Below are 24,124 nucleotides of genomic sequence, written 5' to 3' on the forward strand. Positions count from 1 at the left end.
TCAGGTTCTCTCAGTACCGGACCTAGACCTCAAAGAGGCCAGGGGTGCCTGGGTAGCTCAGTCAGTTAAGCACCCGACTCTTGATTTTGGCTCAGGTCATGATCTTGGGGTCGTGAGAAGGAGCCCTGCCTTGGGCTCTGCGCTTAGATCTCCTATATAGAGAGATTGTCTCTCTCTCTCAAAAAAAAAAAAGAAGGTTAATGAAGCTCCTTGCTCAGAAGCACACAGCCAGCAAGTGTGGCTAAAATCAGACTGGGATGAGCTGGTTCCAACACTCATGTGTTGAATCAAACCTGTTACACTACCGTGTGTGTAGTGTAGACAGCCGGCCTTCTCACTGAGGATTATTTGGATGTTAATAAACGATGCTGGCTCACTCCACTTGCCACTTGTGGGAAAGACAGGGAACCATACAAGGGGAGGGTGGGAGTAGCTGGGGAGCAGGGAACCATCTTGGGATTAAAGTCCCGACATGGGACTCCAGGTGTGTCATGGGCCTGGGGTCAGTGTAGGGTAACCAACCTTCCCAGTTTGCCTGAGTGAGGGGATTCTGGGTGGGAAAACCAGGTCAGTTAGTCACCCTAGTGGTGAGTGATGGAAAACTTGAAATGACAGTGGCTCTAAACAAGAAAACGATTTCTGTCTCAGGGAAAAATCCAGATAGGAGCCTAAGGCAGTGGCTCTGCAGTGGCAGATCCTAGTGATCAGAGACACAGCTCCTTCTATTTTGTCACTCTGCCACCCTCAATGTATGGCTGCCACCTTCTGGTCCGAGATGGCTGCTCTAGCTCCATCTGTCACGTCCACATTGCAGCTGGCAGAAGGAAGAAAAGGACCTGCACACACCACCTCCATTTGCATCCCACTGGCCAGAACCTGGCTACTCAGCCACGTCTAGTGGCAGAGGAGTTGGATTCACCGTCTTTATGCAGGCCAGCCAAGTGCCAGAAGAAAGCTGCTTTTTTTTTTTTAAGATTTTATTTATAAATTTGAGAGAAAGAGACTGCCCCCACGAGTGGGAGGAGGGGCAGAGGGACAAGCAGGCTCCCCACTGAGCACAGAGCCCAATGCAGGGTTTGATCCCAGACTCTTGAGATCATGATCTGAACCAAAATCGAGTCGGGACACAACTGACAAGCCATCCAGGCGCCCCGTCTTACCGTTGCCTTTAAACTGCATTTTCCCTGTGGGAGTAGGGTGGTAACGGTGACACTACCGGTGCCACGTCAGGAGCCCCAGCTTCCAGTGGGCCCCCGTGCCTCCTTGCACTTGCCCCAGCTGCACCATGGTCTCCGCCTCCAAGTGATGACTCAGAGACCACTTGGAGGTGGCCCAGCTGCTGTGCTCATGACTCCAGCGAGGCACATCCCAAAGCCAGTACTCCACACTCTGGACAGTGCTGAACAACACTAAATGAAATCTATTTCTTTGCTATGGGACTTTATTTAGAGCTTTACCCGTGACAATACATCTTGCTTTGACCCCAGAATGCCTTGTTTTTTGTTTTGTTTTTTTTTCTGGAAATATCTTGTGTATTCCAAGATAGCAGCATTATTTTGCTCTTCATGTTGGGTGTCCCCCGACATCCTGCTTTTGGATCTTCCCCTCCTCTCCAACCTCTAAAGACCTTACACTGATCATCAAGAGACTCTTGCAGTCCCTCCTCCTGTGTCTCCCGTCTCCTATTCCTGTGTGTCCTGACGACACCTTCCTGCAGGTCCTCGAATCCTGTGTGGACTTGAGGTCCTGTCCTCCCTGCCTCCCTCCCAGCTCCAGGGTCAGAGCCACATGGCCAAAGAGAAGACAGTGACCATCCCCCAGGGCACTGTCCTGGCCTATAGGGTGCTGCAGCTGGTGATCAAAGAGGACTGCTGGGGTAAGTGGAGGCTAGAGGTGGAGGAACAGCAGCAGGACTCTCCCTCTGGGAGGGGTGGCAGAGGGGTAGGGGCCACTTGCAAGAATGGAGCAGGAAGAGGATGAGGGAAGCTATTTCCTGGGGGCCTGAGCACTCAGCCAGCCAACTCTACCTTCTGGCAGCTACTAAGAGGATCTGATGTGCAGAGAGGGCCCTGACATCAGCTGTCCAGGAGGGTTTACAACCCAGTCTGCACCCCACTTGGCCCAGAGGGGAGCTGCATTTGATGGGAGGAAGGGCTATTACATCTAACTAGCACAGAGAATCATGTGGACTGGATGGTCCTACCCATCCTTGGCCTAGGGGTGACAGTAGGAAGCTGGGGGTTCGCTCTCCCATCAATGCTGCAGCCCAGAGGCAGGCTGGGGACTGAGCCCCGGGTGGGACAGCTCGGATTCTCAGATCTGGCCAGCTGAATCTGAATCTGCAGGGTTGACTTTGGGTGGGCAGAAGAGGAGGATCCAGCCACCCTTGTCCTCACGAAAAGAGCATGAGCTTGAGTCCAGTGCACTGAGGTTTGAGTGGTGGCTTTGCCCTTTGCCCTCTGTGTGACCCTGGAGACGTCACCAAATGACTCAAACTTCAGCAGCCTCATCTGTAAACGGGCTCATGCTGACAGCCCACAGGGTGCCGTGAGGCCACAGGAGATCAAGCTGTGATGTCCCTGGCCAGCACACTGTAGGAGCCCCATAACTGCTAACTGCCTTCCTCTCAGGCACTTTCCTCTTTTGTCCTACCTGTGCTTCCACACAGCTATTCTGTACCTGCCTGAAGGAAAGCTCAGTCGAGACATTAGTGCAGGTGAGTAGCCCTGCCCAGGGCCTGGAACCCAACCACAAATCATCCCTTCCCACAGAGAATGCCCTAACACTGTTCTTGGGGTCCCTTCCCTCCACCATGCCATCACCCCATGTCACCCCATGTCACTCTAGGGGCAGGGAGGGCTGTCTTCTAACTGAAGCATGGGCCCTGAACAGGTTGGAGTAGGGAGGGCAAGGTGGAGAAGGAGGAAGGAGAGTGAGGTGCAGAAAATAGGGAAAGGCAAGGATAAGATCCATGACTGCTACCTAGTATGTGGTGGGTACTCAATAAATGCTTATAGGAAGGAGGGAGGGAAAGTAGGTACACACAAGAATGCTCTGCATGAGGTGGGAGCTTCACCAGGCCAGGACCGTGACACCAGGACCTCCTGGTTAGGCTGAGGATCTGGACAGGCTGGCCCTGGGCAGGGGGCCTGGGCCCAGGAGCCAGGGGCGCCTCTCCTCTTTCTCTACAGGCTCATCCTTCAGCTGGGCCCTAGGTGAGGAGCCCAGTTTCCAGGGCCTACAGAGGCAGGTGGGTGCCCAGCTGCAGGACCTGGCCACACTGCCCGCAGAGCTGCGACACCCACTGCTAAGTGCCCTCCAAGACCTGCTCCAAGACCCTCCAGCTCTGCAGAAACTTGAGGACACGGTAAGGGGCCCACAGGCCAGACAGGGACAGGGGACTGGGATCCAGGAAAGTGGGAAGGAACAGAGGAATGAGAAGCAGGACAGGATGTGCTCTGAGTCTCGGCAGCGCCCAACCTTGGATGGCATGGTGACGCCGGCCCGTGGTGACCATGCACAGCCCTTTGCCAGCTGTCATGTCAGATACTCACTGAGCCTCTGCTCACTAAAGCCCAAAGGAGGGACCCGGCTCAGCAGTCTTGGTATTAGAACCCAGGCTCATATCCTCACTGACACCAGAGGGGACACAGTGCCAGGGGGTGTGGGACAGGAGCAGGGGGGTAGGGTGCAGGGGCAGGAGGCAGAGGAGGAGACCCACAGTCTGTCTTCCTTTGCTTCCCCTTGCTCCTGCCCTGCAACTGGAACATGCCCTGGACACTGGGGTGCCGGGATACCTGGGTGGCCCTGGGGGCTTCATCCTAAGCACCATCAGGAACCCCTCAGGCAGCCTGCTGACCTTGAAAGGCAAGGCAAGGCCATCCTCTGCATTCTTGGAGCTCTCATGGGTAAGAGGGATGCACGAGGGGCTAGGTGGAGGAGGAAGAGTCCGGAGAGAAGGCCCCTGCCCAGCAGCCCTTGTGATCCCTGTCCACCCCCTCCGAGCAAGCCTTCTCCTGTTTGTTCTGTGTCCCAGGCCATTCCCACTCACATCTGATTCCGTGTCCAAGCTCTGCTCAGAGTCAGCATGGAAAAGCACAGCCCCTGTTTCCTCATTTTACTTGTGCATTACGTGAGGGTAAGTGGCACTCACCTTGCAGGAGGCTCCTTCGGTAATGATCTGCCGAGCACCCGCTGTGTGCCAACAAGGCACCAGGAGACATGGAGGCAGCTGCTCTCCTCTTTCAGTCTGTAGTGGGGACAGACGTCACACTGATATAGACAGAGAATTACCAACAGCATGAGAGTGTCTAAAAGAGGCCCTGCTCCAACCCAGAATGGATGCGAGGCTCCCTGAGGGAGCTAGGATCAGGATCCCCACACTGGTGGTCAGTGGTGTGGACAGAAGCACTGGGGCAGGCAGGAGGATGGAGGATTTGAAGACGGAGCCAAGCTATTCTGTTGTCACCTTGGGAAGTTGGGATCTTCATTTCCAAGTACCCCCTCCCTGGGTTCTGGGTGAGAATCCCCCAAAGAGGAACGAGCATGTGATGTGGGGGCCAGAAGTGAAGCAGCAGCCATTCCTCTATGAAGGCTCCACAGTGGACTGGTGCTTCCTCCCAGCTGCTGGTGGCTGGCCAGCAAGGCCGTGACCTGTCACCACACACAGGCTGCAGCTCCCCATTGGCCTCCCCAGCTGCACCCCGGCAGCCCCCTCACCACCAGCCTTCTTGACTCTCCCCCCTTGCTTCCTGCATGCCAGCCGCAGCACCCTCTGTGCTGTCATTGCTTGAACAAGTCAGACCTGCCCCTGCTCCAGGATCTTTGCACTGGATGGTCCCTCTGCCTCGTATACTCTTCCTCCCAGATATTCACAGGGCTAACTGTGTTTATTGCTTGTCATCAGTCTCCCTGTGCCAGAAACGCAAGTGCCATGAAAGCAGGGGTTGTGGTCTGTTTCCCACATGCTTGATCTACTGAACACATGTCTGTACGTCATGGATGCCCAACATCCATTAGGTCCCTCCTCACGCATGAAAAGGAGATTGAGGGGCAGAGATGCCCCCATGGAGCTAGAGGGATGCTATTTCCCAAGACTGAAGCTTCAGGTTTGGAATCAGGCCAACCTGGGTTCTCATCCTTGTTCTGCCACTGACAGGATGAGGAATCCCCCTTATCCTGGCTAATAACCACCTCACAAAGCCACTGGGGAGCAGATGAGCTCATGTGAAAGCTCTCTGTAAAGTGAAGCGCGCCATACACGCCTCATGAATCGTACTTTAGGGAACCTGAGGGATTGGAAGGGGTGGCAACTTACTCGGCATTTCCAAGGCAGGCACGGTTCCCACCTCCTTGAACACTCTCAGAAAGCATGGCCTGAGAGGTGCCTCGTGGAGCTTGTCTCCACTTCAGGGCTCCAGTATCCCAGCCACTCTGGTGTAGGGCCCGTGAGGAGAGACACAGGATACCAGTGGCCCTCAACCCCATCTCTCATCGGTGCTCAGTGACACCCAACGTTGCCTGCTGACCCAGGTCCTGGAGAGAGGGATCGTGCCCCGGCAACTGGAGCTGGTGAGAGCCGCCGGGATGGGGTGTGGAGCGAGGACATCTGGAGAAATATCCCTAGTGGTCTGTCCGGTGTCCGGTCCCCAGCTGCTTGATCAGCCCTCACTCACAGAGGGGGCACTCCCTGGCTCTGACTTCTGAGCGCCCAGGCCTGTGCAGCCTCTGCTGGGTGGGCCACATTCAGTCACATGCGGGTTTACTGATCATGCTGCATCCATACCTTGTGCCACCAGACCCTCTGCTGGGGCTGATACAAAGGGGAAAGAGAGTGCACCCTTCACAGTCTGGTTAAGGGACTGTGCAAACCAGCGTCAACAGATGGCACCTGCCTTATAGCTCAAACAGGCAGCTATGGGGACACCAGCTATAGGGCTCAGGGCATTTCCTGGGGGGGGGGGGGTGTGACACCCCCCTCCCATGCAGTTTGTGAATTTCTAGATGGAAAAAGATGGAGCGGGTGGGCTGGGCCAGAACCCAGGAAGAACAGCACCGGCAGAGGCAGGGAGTGTTGGCAACCAATGAATCCAGCGGGCGCAGCCCGGGTGGCATCGGGAGGCGCACCGTTTTGCCAGGCCTCAGCTGCGGTGGGAGATGGCGCAGCACCGCCCCGGGCTCCCCGCCTCAGGGTGGGTTCCACGGATGCGGGACCCGGGGCCCCTGTCGGTTCACTCCGGGCGCCTCCCTGCAGGTGGCGAGCATCTTGGGGCCCGACTGTAATCAGATGGAGGAAACCACCTTCTCTCTCCCGGCAGGCGGCGGAGTCCTGTCGCGGCTGCAGAGCGAGGATGCAGCCCTCTCCCTGAGCCCGGTGGAGAGCTGGGGGCTGGAGCAGCCGGGGCCCCGCCAACTCGCCTGGGCCCCCGACCTGGTGCCACAGCTGTCTGCACTCTGCGGGTCCGTCGAGGGGCTGCAGATGCGGGCTGCCCCCAGGCCCGCGGCCCTCTAGGCCTGCGCCCCGCGCTCCGGCGCCCTCGTCCAAGGAGCCGCTGGCCCAGGCCGCCGGGGTGGCTGCGGGGCTCCACCGGGGCTGGCTCACACGCGCTCCTCCGTCCCCTTCAGGACGGGTCCGCGCCAGGTGCCGGGGGCTCTCCCCTGGGGTCAGAATTCCTCCTTGAGAGGCGGTGGCAGCTGGTGCCCCGGCACCCGTCTCCATCCAGCGGCCCACCGCCCGCAGCTCGGCAGCCCCGGGCAGGCCCCCCGCCGCTCGCGGCCTGCTGTCCCCGCACCGGGCCGGCCCGGAGCCCGGTGCTGGCAGCTGGCGGGGTCACGACCCGCTTCGAGAGCCCGGCGGACCCGTCTCACGCGGCTGGGACGTATCTGAGCTGTGAAGGGGTGCGTGCGCGTGCGTGTGTGCGTGCGTGCGTGCGTGCGTGAGCGCGCAGGGCGCCGGAAGGGCGCGGGGGAAGAGCCCTGAGGACCCCGAGAGGGTGGCGGGCCTCGGAGCCCCGGCCCGGTTCTCTCCACCTAGCGGAGCGCCGCAGGCCCAGCAGCCACAGGATTGGTCCCCTGCCTCTGACGAGAGCTACCTAAGGACCCGAACAGTCGGCCCTTGTAAGAAAGGGCCGGGAGTCTCGGAAGGGCGCGGGGAACGCGTGAACGTCCGGAGGCCACTGGCGCGCATTCGCACAAACCCTCTTGCGGGTGAACGCGGCCGCTGGCTTAGGCGTGCGAAGCTGCTCTTTAAAAATGCATTACACTGTGCGCGTGTCCTCGGGCGCGTGCGCTCCGCGCTCCTCGGGGACGTAGGTTTTCGGAACGTGGATCTTTGCCAGCTTACGACAACCCCTGGAGTTTCGGAGCTAGTGCACCGTGTCACACCTTCGGGGAATTTGTGCGGCTTCCTTGTCCTCACACTGGAGAGATGGCCCGGCTCCTCCTCAGGGGGAGAACAGGAGGCCGGCCCATCTAGCCAGCCAGCCCTCAACTCATCCAACCAGCTCATCCAACGAGCCCTCCAACGAGCCCATCCAAACAGCCCAGCCAGCCAACGCATCCAGCCCATCCAACCAGCCATCCAAACAGCCCAGCCAGCCCATCCAGTCAGCCCAGCCAGCCAGCCCAGCCAACCAGCCATCCAACCAGCCCAGCCAACCCAGCCAGCCAGCCATCCAAACACCCATCCAACCAGCCCAGCCAACCAGCCCATCCAAACAACCATCCAAACAGCCCAGCCAGCCAACCCAGCCAGCCCATCCAAATAGCCATCCAAACAGCCCAGCCAGCCCAGCCCATCCAATCCAACCAGCCATCCAGTCAGCCCATCCAACCAACCCATCCAAACAGCCCATTCAGCCAGCCCATCCAACCAGCCATTCAACCTGTCCAGCCAGCCAGCCCATCCAACCAGCCCATCTAGCCAGACATCCAACCAGCCCATCCAGCCAACCCATCCAACCAGCCCATCCAACCAGCCAGCCAAACAGCCCAGCCAGCCAGCCAGCCAGCCCAGCCAACCAGCCAGCCAGCCAGTCCAGCCAACCAGCCCATCCAGCCATCCATCCAAACAGCCCATCCAGTCAGCACATCCAGTCAGCCCATCCAACCAGCCAAATCTTTTTGCACATTGCTCTCACAGGTTCAGAGACCCCCACATTTTAATCAAGAAATTAAACAGCCACTATACTTTAAAAGGGATTCATTATTCACATGTATTAAAGAATATTAAATGAATCCATACACATGATCTATATTAAAATCCACTTTCCAAGCACCTGAGTAGCTCAGTCTGTTGAACATCCCACTGTTGATTTGGCTTAGGTCATGATCTCAGGACCATCAGATCCAGCCTCTAGTATGGCTTCCCGCTGACTGTGGAGCTTGCTTGGGATTCTCATCCCCCTCACCCCTCTTTCTCTGCCACTCTCCCCGATCCTGCTCACTCTCTCTTGCTGTTAAAAAAAAAAAAAAAAAAAAAGTTTTATTTCCTTTCCCATGCCCTCACCTCCTGCAGCTGCACAAATGCCTCTAAGCACCCTTGCATTGACTTCTTACTTCTGCCATCTGCCTTCTATCTCATACATCCTCCCTTCTCTGAGATTCATTTTACAGATTGGCCTGTCTTCTCTCCTCGCAAGAACCCCTCCTTTTGCAGGGGAGGGAATGGACACCCAGTGGAAATTAAAGGATTCTCTCCTATAGTCTGGTCAACATAATAATAAAAAATGGTGTTCCATAATGCATACATTTTTAAGTTCAGTTTTCTTGAAAAGCAACTTTTGCCTGAAATTAGAGGTGATCACGATTTGAACTAACAATGTACTAATTAAATCAAACTAGTTCTAAAAAGTGAAGGGTTCCATCATCATCATCATCTAAAATGGAGAAAAATAATGTAACATACAGCAAGGGCTCTGAAATCAACAAGTGTGGACTGAACATTGGTTCTATTAGTAACTGTGTGAACTTAGGCCAGTTTCTTAACCTCTCTGGACTTCTGTTTCCTCTCCTGTAAAGCAGAGGTAAAATATCTCCAAGTTGGAGAATGTCATCAAAAAGTTGTGACTGCCAATTGACCTGTGAGCTAGACCCAGGAACTCCAAGGCTCCCCACCCTCTCCCCTGTCCTTGGAAAGAGGGTTCCACTTGCCTTTCCTGCTCCAGAGGCTGCTACAAGGACATAACCCTGAGATGGTGATGTAATGTTGAAAACACCCGCATGATATATGTGAGCACCGTTAGGGCCTTTTTATAAACTTCTGAGATCTGGAGAGCACATGTGGGAATCCATTCATCTTCTTGCTGCCCAAGAGAAACTCGTATGTAAGTTCCCTCCACTGATATTAAAACTGTCAACCTGGAGTGGCCTGCCACTTGCCTAGGTCTCTTTTTCTGCCCTCTGATTACAGGAGCCAGGTCCAGATCATACTCAGAAAGCTCAAGCTCCCACGAGGGTTGTGAACTAACACCCTGTGTGTTGTACCCCTTCAGTAACATGCTTATATACAGTGGCCCCTCAAAATCACTTTCCTCCCTTCATATGACCTTCTAGAGATCCTAACAGGATGGCCCTTGTCTGAAATCCCCTTTCAGCAGCTAAGTCAGAGTCTCCAAGAGTTGTGAACTTGTGGCCAGCATAGGAGAGGGGATAGATGAGCTACCTTCTAGCCACGGGGGTCTGAAAGAAGCATCTCTCTGCCTTTAAACCATCCCTATGCAGCTCTTTCTTGGGACCTCCCAAAAGCACATAGGGCACAACCTGGATACCAATGTTGCCTTAGCAGCTTTTCCAAATATGAGGTGGGACCTTAGAAATAGGGAGAATGAATGGGTCATAAAGCCACTGACAGGAAGAAGGGGGACCAGAACCCATACAAAGGAGTCTTTCCCCTACCAAACCATTTTGTTGTCCTTCTATGCCCCTCCCATCTCCTAGCCTCTTGCTGCCAAATGCTCCTGGAGAAATACTCCCTCACTGGGCCAATGGAGGTCAGAATCTCAGGGCAAAAGCCCTCAACTAGTGAAAGATGCTAGTGCTTACTACACAAGACAAAGCATATTTTCCTCCTGCAAAACATGCTCCACTCACCTCCTTCCCACCTCATCCCTCCTTCCAGATGTTCAAGTCCCAAACTTGGATCATTCTTGACTCTGATCTGCTGGGGACGCCTATGGCTCTCCCTTAAAATATATAGCGAATCTAGTTCCTTCTTATCACACCCACTGCAATGATCTGTCGTTATTTCTTGCCTCGATTAATTAGTTGCCTCTTGCAATTCCTTAAGTGGTCTCCTTCCTTCTGTCTTGCCTCATCTCAGTCTGTTCTTGGCCAGGCAGTAGGAGTTAAACCTCACCAAATATACCAGTTTATATCACTCCTCGCTCAGAGCCCTCTGATGACTCCGAGCAAAAGCTCAAGTCTTCTGGTGGCTGCTATGGCTTTACACGATGTGATCCCATTACCCCTCCAACCCCTGGCTCCCTCTGCTCCTCAGACACTCTTCTGCTTTGAGGTGTCGGCACTTGCTCTCAGCTCTGTGGGACACCTCCCTGCTAACTGCCTTCCCTCCTTCAGTCTTGGCTCACATGTTACCTTCTTAATGAGACCTACCCTTTGTCCACCCTATTAAATTGCAAACTGTACCTCTGCCCAGCACTCCCAATCTACCTTAATTTTTCCATAGCCCTTCGTATCTTCAACTGTACTGTGTAGTGCCTGATATCAGTCTAGGAATTGATTATATCTAGACACGGAATACAGACAGCAGTGCTGGGAACAGACCTGGTCCTGCTTTAATGGAACTGACCAACTGGGGTGTGACACAGACACCAAACAAAAATTCCACAATCCCTTTAATTCCTGCCATGAGTGATATGCAGGAGACTGCTGACACTGGTTAGGGGAATCCAGGGCCTCCTCAGAGCTGAACATGCCCTAGGACTCCACTTTGGTCAAGCACATTGATCATTGGCATGACTTTTCCAGGTGTCACTGACAACTCTTGTGCTACTTTGGGAGATATGTCTGAAGATGGAGAAAGAAGGATAAAGAAGGGAGGCAAGAACAGCAGGAGCCAGGCCTCCTATTGCAACCTTTGACCAATGGTAGATGGTCACTGGTGGATAAATACTCCCATGGACACCCCAGGCTAGAACAGCATGTTCGGTGGTAAGTGCAGTGGAGACAAAAACAGAATAAGGGTAGTGCGGAGTGCCTGGGAGTTTGTCATTTTCAACAGCACACGGGCAAGGTAGGCTTCCCTGGAAGGTAACATCTGCACAAAGACGTAGGGCATGACTCATTCACAATCCCAGTAGGGGGACCTGCCACCACTAAGGACTTGGGACAGTAGAGTGACCACCCTGTACTCAAGGAACAGCAAGCTTAGTATGGCCAGGGTTGATGGATGCAGAATAGACGCATGATACTTGCACACATGCATGATGTGTGTACAAGGCTCATCCTCATACCATCCCTTACAATAGTCTAGAAACAACCAGAGTCCATCAAATAGGGGAATGGTTAAATTATGGTACATCCATATAATGGAGTACTACAAAGCATTTAAAAAAGAATGAATACACTCTTTATATAATAATATGGAACAATTTCCAATTCATATTGAGTGAATAAAGCAACCTCTGGAATAGTGTATATAAGAAGTTGCATTTGGGCAAAAGGATGGAGAATAAATATGAATGACATAAAATCTGAACCCAAGTCTATCGCACTTACAAAAGCCATACTTTCTCCTACAACCACACATTATTGAGGAATTTCTCAAAAAATTCTTGTAAGCTCCTGGTGTTTTGTGTCAACACAATATTCAGACCACACAGTGGAGAATATACACCAACATTTGCTTTTACTGTGGCTTCTTCTATCTGAATGTCCTCTCTAAACACCTAGAACATGCTGCCCTCCCTCCATTCAGGCCCTACCCAGCCTCCATCATTACAGACCTCAGACACAACCTATGTGGGCTCTGAAGAGGTACTTACTAAATGTTCACTGACATAAAGGTGTGCTTCTGAACACAGACTGAAGCAATGTATCACTACCCTGGAGCTTGATGTTTAAACTAATTGTGTTGCTAATTTTCATTTCAAATAGGCAATTAACTGCACATCCATTTAGAAACCTGAAACTACCACACAGTGCTTATTAGTTATAGGATCTTTAAAGGGTTCATTAAAATTGAGCAGCTTTGCCTAGCAGCCTTACTAACAGAGGTAAGTAGAACTGGTACTGTTGACTACTCTAGAATAAATGGAAAATGATACAGGTTAATGGACAGGACACTTGGAATAGGCTGTGTTATTGTTTTTAATAGTTAAAATGTCATGATGGACATAGTGAGACTGGCAGTGAGCACGTCTGATATGTACAGAACATTATGGGGATTATCTAGCATAATCCTCAGGGCCACTGTGGAGGGGTAGGTGTCTCAGGTATTACACATTTTGTAAATGAGGACATGGACTCACCCAAGGTCACACAGAGTTAAACTCCAGCCCAGCAACTCTAAAGTCTTTGTGTTTTAACTGTTCACATTCCTACTGCCTTTTGCACCGTACACACAAGACATGTAGTATATGATGTGGAATCAAACATTAGAATTTTAATTCTCTCATTTTATCAATGAGACAGAGTTTCAAACAAGTGATATGGCTTGGGTTTCCTGATTCCTATGCACAGATCCTTCTGTGCTATCTTCTGTGATCACACCGTACTCAACAGAGTTTGAAATATGCTCTGTAAGAGATTATTTTTTTAAAAAGATTTATTTATTCATGAGAGACACAGAGAGAGAGAGAGGCAGAGACACAGGCAGAGGGAGAAGCAGGCTCCATGCAGGGAGCCCAACGTGGGACTTGATCCTGGGTCTCCAGGATCACGCTCTGGGCTGAAGGCGGTGCTAAACAGCTGAGTTACCCGGGCTGCCCTGTAAGGGATTATTTTATGTAAGAATTTATGGAATGGAGTTTACTGCAATCTCAAATGGAACCGGAATGGCATTTTTAACTTAAAAAGACCTAGATTTGAGCACGAATGCTAATTATAAGTCTTAAAATATTTGGAGCAATCTGAAAATAGTTCAGTGCTTTTTAATCCCAATCTGTAAGGGGGAAAATAGCTGATTTAAATGTTCTACTTGTCCCCATTGAAGGCTATAGATATGGGGCAGTGGCCAACAGAGGCATGATGCAATGGGTACTTCATATTTTAAGGAAAGAGGCACAATCACTGGCCTGCAATAACAGAAACTTTGTTTTAGAGGGGCAGAGGGGTTAGAGGAGGCCAGTTTCAAGTGACGTCACAATTTACCTATGGAGAGCAGGGTCCCACCTCCCTCAAGTACGCAAGACAGACCCTAACTCACCCTGGCTCCCTTTCTTGATGAGCCCATGGCCAGTACCATAATCCTTCACTCTAGGATGGATGTTATGAGTAAGAGATCAGACTTGGTAGGTGGGAAGTTGTTTATTCTCTTTGGCCATCTGAATGGCAAATATTTGACCAGAAATTAAATCCATGGCGGCAGGCAAGGATGGCTCCTTTTATCGCACTGTAGCACCTCACTTCTATCACACCCAGTTCTGGAATAAACCTGCTCTACTCTGGCGGTTTATTCTAGCAGTAACTAGTGGAGGGGTCAGCAAACTGTCTGCAAAGGGCCAGATAGTAAATATTTTAGCCTCTGAGGACCATATGGGTTCTGTCACAAGAATTCCCTTCTGTTGAGTGCAAAAGTAGCCAAAAATAATATGTAAACAAATGAGTAAGGCTGTGTTCCAATAAAATTTTATTTATGGGCACTGGAATTTGAATTTCGTATACTTTACACATGCCATGAAATATCCTTTGGATTTTTCTCAACCTTTTAAAAACGTAAAAACTATTCTTAGTTCACAAGCTGTGCAAAAAATAGGTGCTGGGCAGCTTGACATGCAGACCAGTTTGCTAGCCCTCCTTATAGAGTTAGAAACTTTTCTTCTTCTCCAATATACAGAGCCTTAACTGTGCTAACCAAAAAGGCCTTAGCAGTATTGTTTCCTCTCTTCCAGTGGCCTCATTATTTTTAACTTGTATTCATTCACTCCATTCGAGCATTCACTTGGCCCTACTCAGATCTGGGTACTGTACAAGATCCTTGGGTCACTGAGGGAAAATCAGATGTGGCTCTTCTCAGAGTTCTCACAGGGTCAGAAAAGGTACCCACAGGTGCAGTCAAGTATCACAAGTGTTTGATGAGGCACCTGTATTAGATTCCCAGGGCTGGCACAGCAGATTACTACAAACCAGGTGGTTTAAGACAACAGGAATGTGTCCTCTCAGTAGTTGGTCCTAGAGACCAGAAGTCTGAAATCAAGGTTGTGGCAGGGCTGGTTCCTTCTGGAGACTCCCTACTTGTGGAGGGAGAACCTGTCCCATGATGCTCTCCCAGCTTCGGGTGACTGCCAGCCATCCTTGGTTCCGTGGCTTGCTGACGCACTGCTCCAATCTACCTTCATCTGCACATGGCCTTTTGCTGTGTCTGTTTCCCCTTCTTTTCTCCTATAAGGATCTGTCATTGGATTTAGGGCCTACTCTAATTCACGATGGTCTCATCTCCAGATCCTTAGTTTTATCTGCAAATACCCTTTTTCCAAATAAATCTGTATTTTCAGGTTCCAGGTAGACAAATCTTTTAGGGGGCCATTACTTAATTCATTACAATATGCTTTGAAGGTTAATGTTATCCTGAAGGCTTCATGAAGGTCTCAAAAAGCGAGAGCTACTGCTCATCAGATGGACATGAGAGAGGAAAGGGAGGGCAGGCTCGGGGACCAGAGGCGATCTAAACTGCAGGCCGCTGAGCCTGCCTGAAGAAGCACAAGGTATGCACTGGGAGAGCATGAGACGAAGGCCAAGCAGGTCAGCAGGAAATCCAAGGTGGCGGTGTGGGCATCACGATCCTGGCACTAGCACAACAGAAGGATTTGGTGGAAACCTCTGAGACTCTCTTCCACTTTAAATGCACTAGAGCTCGGACGGACACTAAGATACTCATCACATCACCAGCACAGCCGGACTAAACAACCTTTAAGCTGCTTCTCCCAATCAGGACATTTAGATGTTGCAACAAGGTTTTATGATCTTCAAATAACGAACACGCTAGTTTTTCACCACTAGTGTCAAGGCCTTTGGTTTCGAGCCTCGCTTACATGTCATCCCCTCCCGTGCTGAGGGTTGCTCTTCCTGCCACCCTCTTTGTTTCCTGTGACTACCCTCTCACTCCTGGGAACTGTGAGTCAGGCAAGTAGAGTTTTCCTCCTATTACTACAACCATGCAAGAGTAAATCAAGAGTAAAAGGCAAGTTAATAAAAAAATCACTGGTCTTACTGCATTTAGCAAGATTTTAAAAGCAATTAAAACTATCTACACAGACAATAATGAAGAAAAATACTATTAAAAAGAACCAGCTTTCCTCTACAGGAATGGGAAATTATGTGTTTATGCATTCCAGTAAAACAACATGGGGAGGGCATTAGAAGCCTCAAAACACACCAGTAAACCAAGCCACACTTAGAAAAATGAAAGCTGATTTTTATTTTATCATCAACAGCCATTCTTTAAACATGAACATGCATACGTAATATTCTACGCACACATCACAGTTTTTAACGTTAGTTAATAAAGGTTAAACACACAACATACATCCTTACAAAAAAAGTCAAATGCAAACTTAAAACTTTAAAACAAAAGTCTTACTAATTTAAAAAAAGTTTGTGTTGGGTACCATTTGTACAACACAGTTAATTTAAACATTTTCATTTTGGCTGCACATGAAAAAAGCGGCAGTAGAAAATAAAGTCATTGAGGGTTTTTAAATAGCAGAATAGGCAGTTTTGCCATGCAGGAGAAGCAATATTAAATATTAGTTTTCAAAAAAAATCCACATTTAAAAATATTTAGTTCAAGTCACAGAATTTTTCTCAGTAGAGACCCCAATGCAATGCATAATTAGCTGCCTTAGATGGCCCGTTTGAAGGGACAATATCCCTCCAGAGTATAACTTTACTGATTTTGGCACAGAAAAGAAGTCTTAAGAACGAGAACATGATTAAAAAAGAGGGAAGAGGAACAGAGGAAAGAAATAAAAAGCAAGAGTACATGAGATAGTAATTGCAATCACTAAAAACTGTGCATTCCCAGTCACTGCAGAGTCTTCCGTCCACAGCAGGTGCGCACTCCACGACGGTTACTGCAGCATGGATTTGATTTGCTTGGAGGTAGTCTCATCATTCAAATGTTTTGTTGTGTACCTAAAAGTAAAAAAACAAAAACAAAAACAAACAGCAATTTTAGGGTATTTTTAAAAAGCCATTTTCTGCACTGGGTTCGAGAATTATTACAAGGTGGGCAAATAGGCACATTTTCTCTCAGAGTTGTGCCTTTGGTTTCCAGCTTCGGCTATGGTCAGGTTCTGCCTGCCTTAGCCTCCTGACCAGCTGTTAAACAGAAGATCCAGGAGCTGTGTAACTGAGTCACAGCTACCTTGATGAAATGATCTGACTAAATCCTAAAGGAAACACTTGGCTGCACCTGCTCACTCGGAGGAAAGCAGCCCTTACTCCATCCCGGGACTGACAAATTACAGCCGGGGCCAATCTAACCCAACAGCTGTTTCTGTATGGCTTGTGAGCGAAGTACATTTTTATCATTTTAAATGAATGGGGGAAAAAAAGCAAAAGAATATCTCATGTTAACATGGAAATTAATGAAATTCAAATTTCAGTGTTTTTATGAACACAGCCATACAGATTCACTAAAGTACTACCTATGGTCACCTTCTTGCTACAGCAGCAGAGTAGCTACGATAGAAACCATGTGGCCCCAAACCCTAAAATGTCTGTTTACTCTCTAGCCCTTTACAAAGAAGCAGGCTGACCTGTGTTCTAGTCCCAAACTGTCACATCCCCAAGTGCCTTGTTTCCAGGTAGGTGTGTTGTGCTATAAGCATGTAAACACGGGAATTGTGATGAGTCATCAGATTTATAAGACAATTCACCACATAGCCCAAGGTCAGTGAGCAAGGCTGCTATGTCTGGCGCTGCTCCCAGAGCTTACCACCTGGTGAAGCAGGAAGACGGTATTACACTCATACTAGGGACAAAGGAGGAAAGTACTAGAAAGGCCCTTACAGACTGGAAAAGCCCAGCTCATGAGGACACCGCAGGCCACATCAAGGGGTTGGGAGGTTATTTTAAGCGCAATGAAAGCCAATGGAGGATACTAGGTAGGGCAGTGATATGGGATTTCATTTAGGTTCTGGAAGGCCTGCTCTTCTGTTGAAGAACCATAGGGAGCAGAGGAACAGCACAGGGACTAAACAGGGGGCTGTTCCAGGGTCCTCAGTGAGAGATGATCAAGGCCTGGACCAGATGAGCAGCAATGGAGACAGGTGCTCAGTGCTTGAATGCAGGACAATTCAGATGGAACCTAATGCTGCATCAGTTAATTTGGCTTATAAGAATTTCATATATAATCTTTAAGGAATATATCATCTCAAGCAAGGACACACAGATGGTCTTTGTGTCTTTAAGAAATTTAAACCCAATTCTTGTCAGTTTCATCTCAAATCAATTTAAAAATTGAAGAAAGGACCTGAAAACTCAAATCCTTGGAGAGGTAAAGACACAGACATGTACTTAATTAAATAGCTGATATATTCTCAACAGTTTTACGTAGAAGCCACTTCCAAATTGTTTACATATTACTGAAGAGACACCAGAGTGCCTGGCACGTGATAGGTGCTCAATCAGTATTTGCAGAAGGAAGATAAGAAAGTAAGCAGCCAGGCTGAAAAAACTATCCATACAGGAATATTTACATTAAGTGGCAGGTGATATAGCCAAGACTAAAGCCTTCTGTTTTATTTTCCAAGTGCAAAGAAAGTATATATAGCTGCACACGATTCTACCAATGTCAGGAAATAAAAATGTTTAACATTCCTCTCTTCATTTATGTTCTTCTCCCTTCCTTTATGCTCCTGGATAGGGGAGAGGGCCACATAACTGGCACACCAACACTTCTACGTAGAGTGGTTTTAAGTATCAGTACTCAGCAATGTTCGGTGACATTCCAGGAGTTGTAAGTGCTTTCCTCTCCACCAAACACAAGTTCTTGCTGCTTCTGCAGGACGTGATCATGCATTTCCAGCAGTTCTCACATGCTTCCCCCTGAATGGGGCCAACTGGGAGGCAGGCTTGTCACATCACCACATTTTTTTTTTTTTTTAAAGATTTTATTCATTTATGAGAGACACACAGAGAAGCAGAGACACAGGTAGAGGAAGAAGCAGGCTCCATGTGGGGAGCCTGATGCGGGACTTGATCCCGGGACCTCAGGATCACGCCCTGGGCCGAAGGCAGTCCCCAAACTGCTGAGCCACCCAGGCATCCCACATCACCACATTCTTATCAAGAAATGGCCAGGAATTGGGGCGCCTTGGTGGCTCAGTTGGTTAAGCATCCGACTCTTTGATTTCAGCTCAAGTCATGATCTTAGAGTTTTGGGTTCGAGCCCTCTGTCAGGCTCTGCACTAGAAGTGGAGCCTGCTTGGGATTCTCCCTCTCCCTCTGCCCCCTTCCGATAAAGAAAGAAAGGGAAGAAAGAAAAGGAAGGGAGGTAGGAAGAGAAGGAGAGAAGCAGAGAGGGAGAGAGGGAGGGGGGGTGGCAAGCAGGCCAGAACACCTAATGTGTGAAAATCATATACGGATACGTATGGTATTATCTTACTTCGTATATAACAACAAAGTTCCTCACTGAGTGCATGACTTTTCTACTCAAGAAAAGCAACCTTTACTCTGAAATTTAGTAAAGCAAGCTGTTATCTAGCACAGAACCTTAACTCTCCACTCTGGCTTGCTCTCATATAATCGAGGCACTTGGTTCTATTTCTCCAACTGTAAAATGTAGGCATGACTTGCTGCTTTTCTATGATCACATACTGTAAGTTGGAGGCCCTTGTAATAACTACAGAGAAGAATTCAAAATAAACAGCATATATGTGTGCGCAATTAAAATTTTTTCATTATTAACTGTTGGCTCGGAGGAAAATGACATAGTGAGCACCTCTGGTAAAAAGCAGCTACTCAGAAAGTAATTCCACAAAAGTGTCTTCCATTTTGTGGAGGTGTAAATAGCAATTAACATTTGCACAGCACTTTTGGGATTATAAGATGTTTTTCAAATAGTATCTCCTTTGCTCTGAGTGAAGCATATTAGGGGCTAGGGTGGGTGTTTACATATAGAATGAGGTGCCTGAGCCCCGGCCCAGACCTGAGAGAGAGAGAGACTCTCTGGGGATGGGGACCTGGGAATCTGCATTTTTGCTTCCTTCTCAGTTACTCCAAACCACTGCAGGGTTCAATCACAAAGGAAACCTAAGGCTTAATGGTACAGCATCAAGCATATGGGATTTTAAGAATGAAATTCTGAATGTGAAAACAGATGCCAACATTTATTTGCTATGTGATCTATGAGTCTCTCAAGAGCTCACAGTAACTTTTTGGATGATGGAAACATCCCCAGCACCTCATATCCATCACCTACTTCTCAGAGCTGTGGTGCAGATTAAGTAAAGTCATACATATGAAACTGCATACAAACGCACAGTGATATAAAAATTTTACTAATTGTAACCACTACTATAAAGCATCAAGTGTACTGGTGAACCTTATAAACTTCCCGGGTGAAAAAATAAGAACCAGACACAACATGTTCACTATGTATAAAAACAGCTCAAGGGTTATTTCTGCAACAAAACCTTCATCTATTTTCCATTAGACATGTGAAAAGAAAACTGAAAAGAGGTGACTCTTGCCTCAATGGTGCTTTTCTTCCCCTGTTCCTCAAACACAGACCGGTGTGTGTGAGTCTTCAATCCCACCTCTCACTTAGAGCCACTGCCTGGTGCTGCCCTAGTTCTAGAGTAGAAAGACCTCACTACCTTTAAATTCTGAAAAACAAAAGCAAATTCTGAGCTTTTACTGTGCGGAGTACTGTCTCTTCATGGTAAAGGAAATAACAGTAGGCCCTCCTGGACATCAATTCCTTCTTCCTTTTCAAAGCAGGTTTCATGTCAGTGGCTGGCTTTGCAGAATCTACCCAGAAAGAAGGGTCTTGGGAGAAAAACTAGGCTGACTGGGATGGGACCCAGGGAATCTTCAGAAAGGGATTCACAATACTATGAATATGGATAAAACCAATGAGGTTTACATTGTAAAAATCTCCAGAGTAAAAAAATTCCTGAAAGTTTGTGGCTTCCATAGGCTTATGGTGCAAACAGTTTGACATCACGAGGCTTTTTACTGTTATATTACGGTCCTGAATCTTTCTAGTATTTGTTTAGAATTGACCGACCTTCTTTACCGAGGCAGTCATAGCTTATAGAGTACTTTCCATAATCCTAATAAAATCATTTGATGGTTCCATTCAGCTGAAGTGACACAGCACAGACTCTGCTTTATGATGTACCAAGTGTGACTAAGCATTCAAGAGGAGTAAGAACCTGTTTTGCTCATAAAACATGAAAAATTTAATACTGAATTGGAAATCATTTTTGTGTGTCATGTGAACTAAAGTGCACTGCAGTGAAAAGATGGCCTGCGACCTTAAAAAGTCTCTGTATTTCTGTGCTCATGCAATTTTGAGCATTTAAACACAAAATTATCAAGCAATGAGCAAACTGTCTTTTATGTTAGGGATATTATACTATAAATTAAATCTCTGTAATCAAGATGTTAGGATACGCTAAGATTTACATTTAAAAATATTCCAGCACTCAAGAGACTCCTGGCTAGCTCAGTGAGTAGAGCAGGAGACTCTTGATCTTGGGAGTTGTATGTTCAAGCCCCACACTGGGGAGGGAGGGAGGGAAGGAAGGAGGGAGGGAGGGAGGGAGGGAGGGAGGGAGGGAGGAAGGGAGGAAGAGAGAAAGAGAAAGAAAGAAAGAAAAAGAAAAGAAAAAGAAAGAGAATCCTGTCTTAAAAAAAAAAGCCAGCATTTGTAGGAGCCACAGTAACTACATTAAGTCAGTCTAAGCTGAGGAAAGACAGCAAATAACAGCTTTATTTTCATTTTAAGAAATATACAAAAGTAATAAAGGTATCTGTGAAACTAGGAATGTAATTACACTATATTAAGGGAAAAGAACTAGTTGTAGAAGAGTTTGTATGGTACTGTATCTTGTAAAAAGTATCACAGATCTGTGACTATCTACAAGTGTAAAGAAAAAGCTGTACAAGACTATATACCAAAAGGTTAGTAGAGGTTTATTTCAAAATAGTGAGATTTTGTGATTTCCTTATTTTGCTTTAAATTTTCCTGTGTTTGCTGGATTTTATTTGCAATTAGCACGTTATACATTCATTAAAAAATTTAAAAACAGGGCACCTAGGTGGCTCAGTTGGTTAAGCTGCCTTTGGCTCAGTTCATGATCTCAGGGTCTTGGGATTGAGTCCCCCATCAGGCTCCCTGCTCAGTGGGGAGCCTACTTCTCCCTCTCCCTGATGCTCTCTCACTTTCTCAAAGAAATAAAATTTAAAAAAAAAATTAAAAAACAAACATCCCCGGACTCCTGGGTTGCTCAGCGGTTGAGCTTCTGCCTTTGGCTCAGGGCGTAGTCCTGGGGTCCTGGGATTGAGTCCCGCATCGGGCTCCCTGTGTGGAGCCCGCTTCTCCCTCTGCCTGTGTCTTTGCCTCTGTCTCTCATGAATAAATAAATAAAATCTTTAAAAAATAATAAACAAACACCCCAAGACAATCAAAAAAATGAAAGCCAAAATCTTTGGCAAAGAAATGAAACTGCTTTTTTCATCTGAGTCGCCCCTCCCATGCTCTCTTTATTGTAGAAATACTGTAACCAATATTTGAAAGCAGGATTACTAATAATGCAAAATGAGATCTTCATATTTCTAACATGAACATACATACTCATATTCTTTGTAATATTTGCATTTTGGAGCATTTTCTTACATATTTTTTTTCTATACATATGCACACGTACATATACATACCTGAGAGCATTGAGAAGACCTTCTACACTATTGGGAGGTTGGTCCTTAAGAACTTTGATACAACCTTTCATCTAAGAAGAAAAGGAAATAGAAAAGGTAAAAATGTTTGTTTTCTTATATAACATTCATTATCTCAAAACAGTAGTACTTAAATTAGTACCACAACTATGGAACTCCTGAGCAATTACATTCTAGAAATGTTAAAATCATTATTCTTAGAAGGGAAACAACCTACCCAAATGTTATTTTCAGTTTCTCTATCAAACAAAACTTTTTAAGAACCGAACCAGTCAAACAGAAGCACCATGCACACTAATGAGAAAACTAAGGGTTGCTAAGGGAAGACTTCCCAGAAAAGGTGTGGAGCAGTTTATGGAAGGACTGAATGGACACGCTGCCAAGGAACAGAGGAGCCTTTCCAAGTAGACAAACATCTTGATCAAAATAAAGTTTTTCACACGCTGAGGACAGAATCTTGCAGGACTAAATGACTAGCACAGGGAAGTTTACAGAGGGCCTCACATGCCAGGAAGACTCAACTGTAACTAATGAGGCAGGGGCTGTTACGGGCTATAAAAAGGAAACAACTCAGTGAAGATGGTATGTAAGGACTATGAGGACTATGAAAAACAGAGCATAGCAGAACCAGCACAGGCTTGAGAGTGCCTGGGTGGCTCAATCAGTTAAGTGTCCTCCTCTTGATTGCAGCTCAGGTCATGGTCTTGGAATCCTGGGATGGAATTCCACACTGGGCTCCACGCTCAGTGTGGCATCTGCTTGGGAATTCTCTCTCCATCTACCCCTCTCCTCACTCTTATGCAGGTACTTTCACTAATTAACTAAATAAAATCTAAAAAACAAAACAAAACAAAACAAAACAAAAACACCTCAAAGAAAGAACACACAGGCTTTGGAAGCCATGGAGATGTGGGTTCAAAATCCTATTCTAACATTCTAGCAATTATACTTGTAATTTCCTTAAGTGTTAGATTTTCTGTTAGTATGGAGGAGATAACATCTACATCCTCAGAGTATTTTCAAAGGAAGTGGGGAAACAAGAATAAAATTCCTGACACATAGTAATCACTCAATAAATGTTCACTCATTTCTTTTCACAGAGGATGGACATGAATAAAGAAAGGTAGGGAGGCTGGCTAGCAATCAGGAATCTAGACACGAAATGCCAAGAACCTGAACTAACTCTATCAGGAAACTGCTTTATTCCTAATATAAACTTCTGTAGAGATAAGCAAAATAGAAGCCCAGACTAGGGCCACAAGTTATTATGATTGGGAGGGAGGAGAAAATCTATATTATATTGTCTTTCTTTCATTGGAGTACCTTTACTTTTTTTTTTTTTTTTTTTGAAAGATTCTATTTATTTGGGACACCTGGGTGGCTCAGTGGTTGAGCATCTACCTTCAGCTCAGGTTGTGATCCTGGGGTCCTGGGGTCCTGGGACTGAGTCCCACATCAGGCTCCCTACATGGAGCCTGCTTCTCCCTCTGCCAGTGTCTCTCATGAATAAAATCTTACAAAAAAAGAAGATTTTATTTATTTGAAAGAGAGACTCAGAGAGATCACAGAGTGAGAAGGAGAAGCAGACTCCCTGCCTGAGCAGGGAGCCCAACATGAGGCTGGATCCCAGAACCCTGAGATCATGACCTGAGCTGAAGGCAGACGCTTAACTGACTAAGCCACCCAGGTGCCCCCTCTACTGACTTTCTATTCTATATACATCTGGAAATAAGTCTTTTGTTTGAAATGGCCTTTGGTCAAAGAATGAAAGGAAATTTCTTATGTCTGATTTTTTAAATTTATATTGCAAAATAGGCAGAAGGACTGCTGAGGAGTACGAGGGACACAGAGGCATGTTAAAAGACTCCAGCTGTCCTACTCTACTCTACTACTCCACCCATATATGACTGTATAAAGTCCAACATAAGAGGCAACAGAAACCCACCATTATCAGAAACTATAATACTGAGAGGTCTGTGACAGAGTACAACCTGCAGCTCTTATAAATAAAATTAACGCTTATGATTTTCACTTATGC

General features: G+C 47.5%; 1 protein-coding gene and 1 long non-coding RNA gene across 13 annotated transcripts in view; one reads left to right on the top strand and one right to left on the bottom strand.

Annotated features, from left to right (window-relative positions):
* Positions 1-1,831: 1,831 nt before the first annotated feature.
* On the top strand, positions 1,832-3,279 carry LOC125752333 (uncharacterized). The gene is made up of 3 exons (XR_007401583.1): positions 1,832-1,876; positions 2,669-2,716; positions 3,192-3,279. It is a non-coding gene; the product is annotated as an uncharacterized LOC125752333 (long non-coding RNA).
* Positions 3,280-15,571: 12,292 nt separating this feature from the next.
* The window catches only part of CYRIB (CYFIP related Rac1 interactor B), a 147,405-nt gene continuing 138,852 nt past the window's right edge, over positions 15,572-24,124 (bottom strand). For all 12 annotated transcript variants that reach the window (XM_035716470.2, XM_035716081.2, XM_025451016.3 and 9 more), the window contains 2 exons: positions 22,069-22,139; positions 15,572-16,311 (listed from right to left, as the gene is read on the bottom strand). In XM_035716470.2, coding sequence (XP_035572363.1) covers positions 16,248-16,311; positions 22,069-22,139 — 135 coding nt within the window. In that variant the 3' untranslated portion in view covers positions 15,572-16,247. The remainder of the gene's footprint in view (positions 16,312-22,068; positions 22,140-24,124) is intronic.

This window comes from Canis lupus, chromosome 13, assembly GCF_003254725.2.
Source record: "Canis lupus dingo isolate Sandy chromosome 13, ASM325472v2, whole genome shotgun sequence".
NCBI lineage: Eukaryota > Metazoa > Chordata > Mammalia > Carnivora > Canidae > Canis > Canis lupus.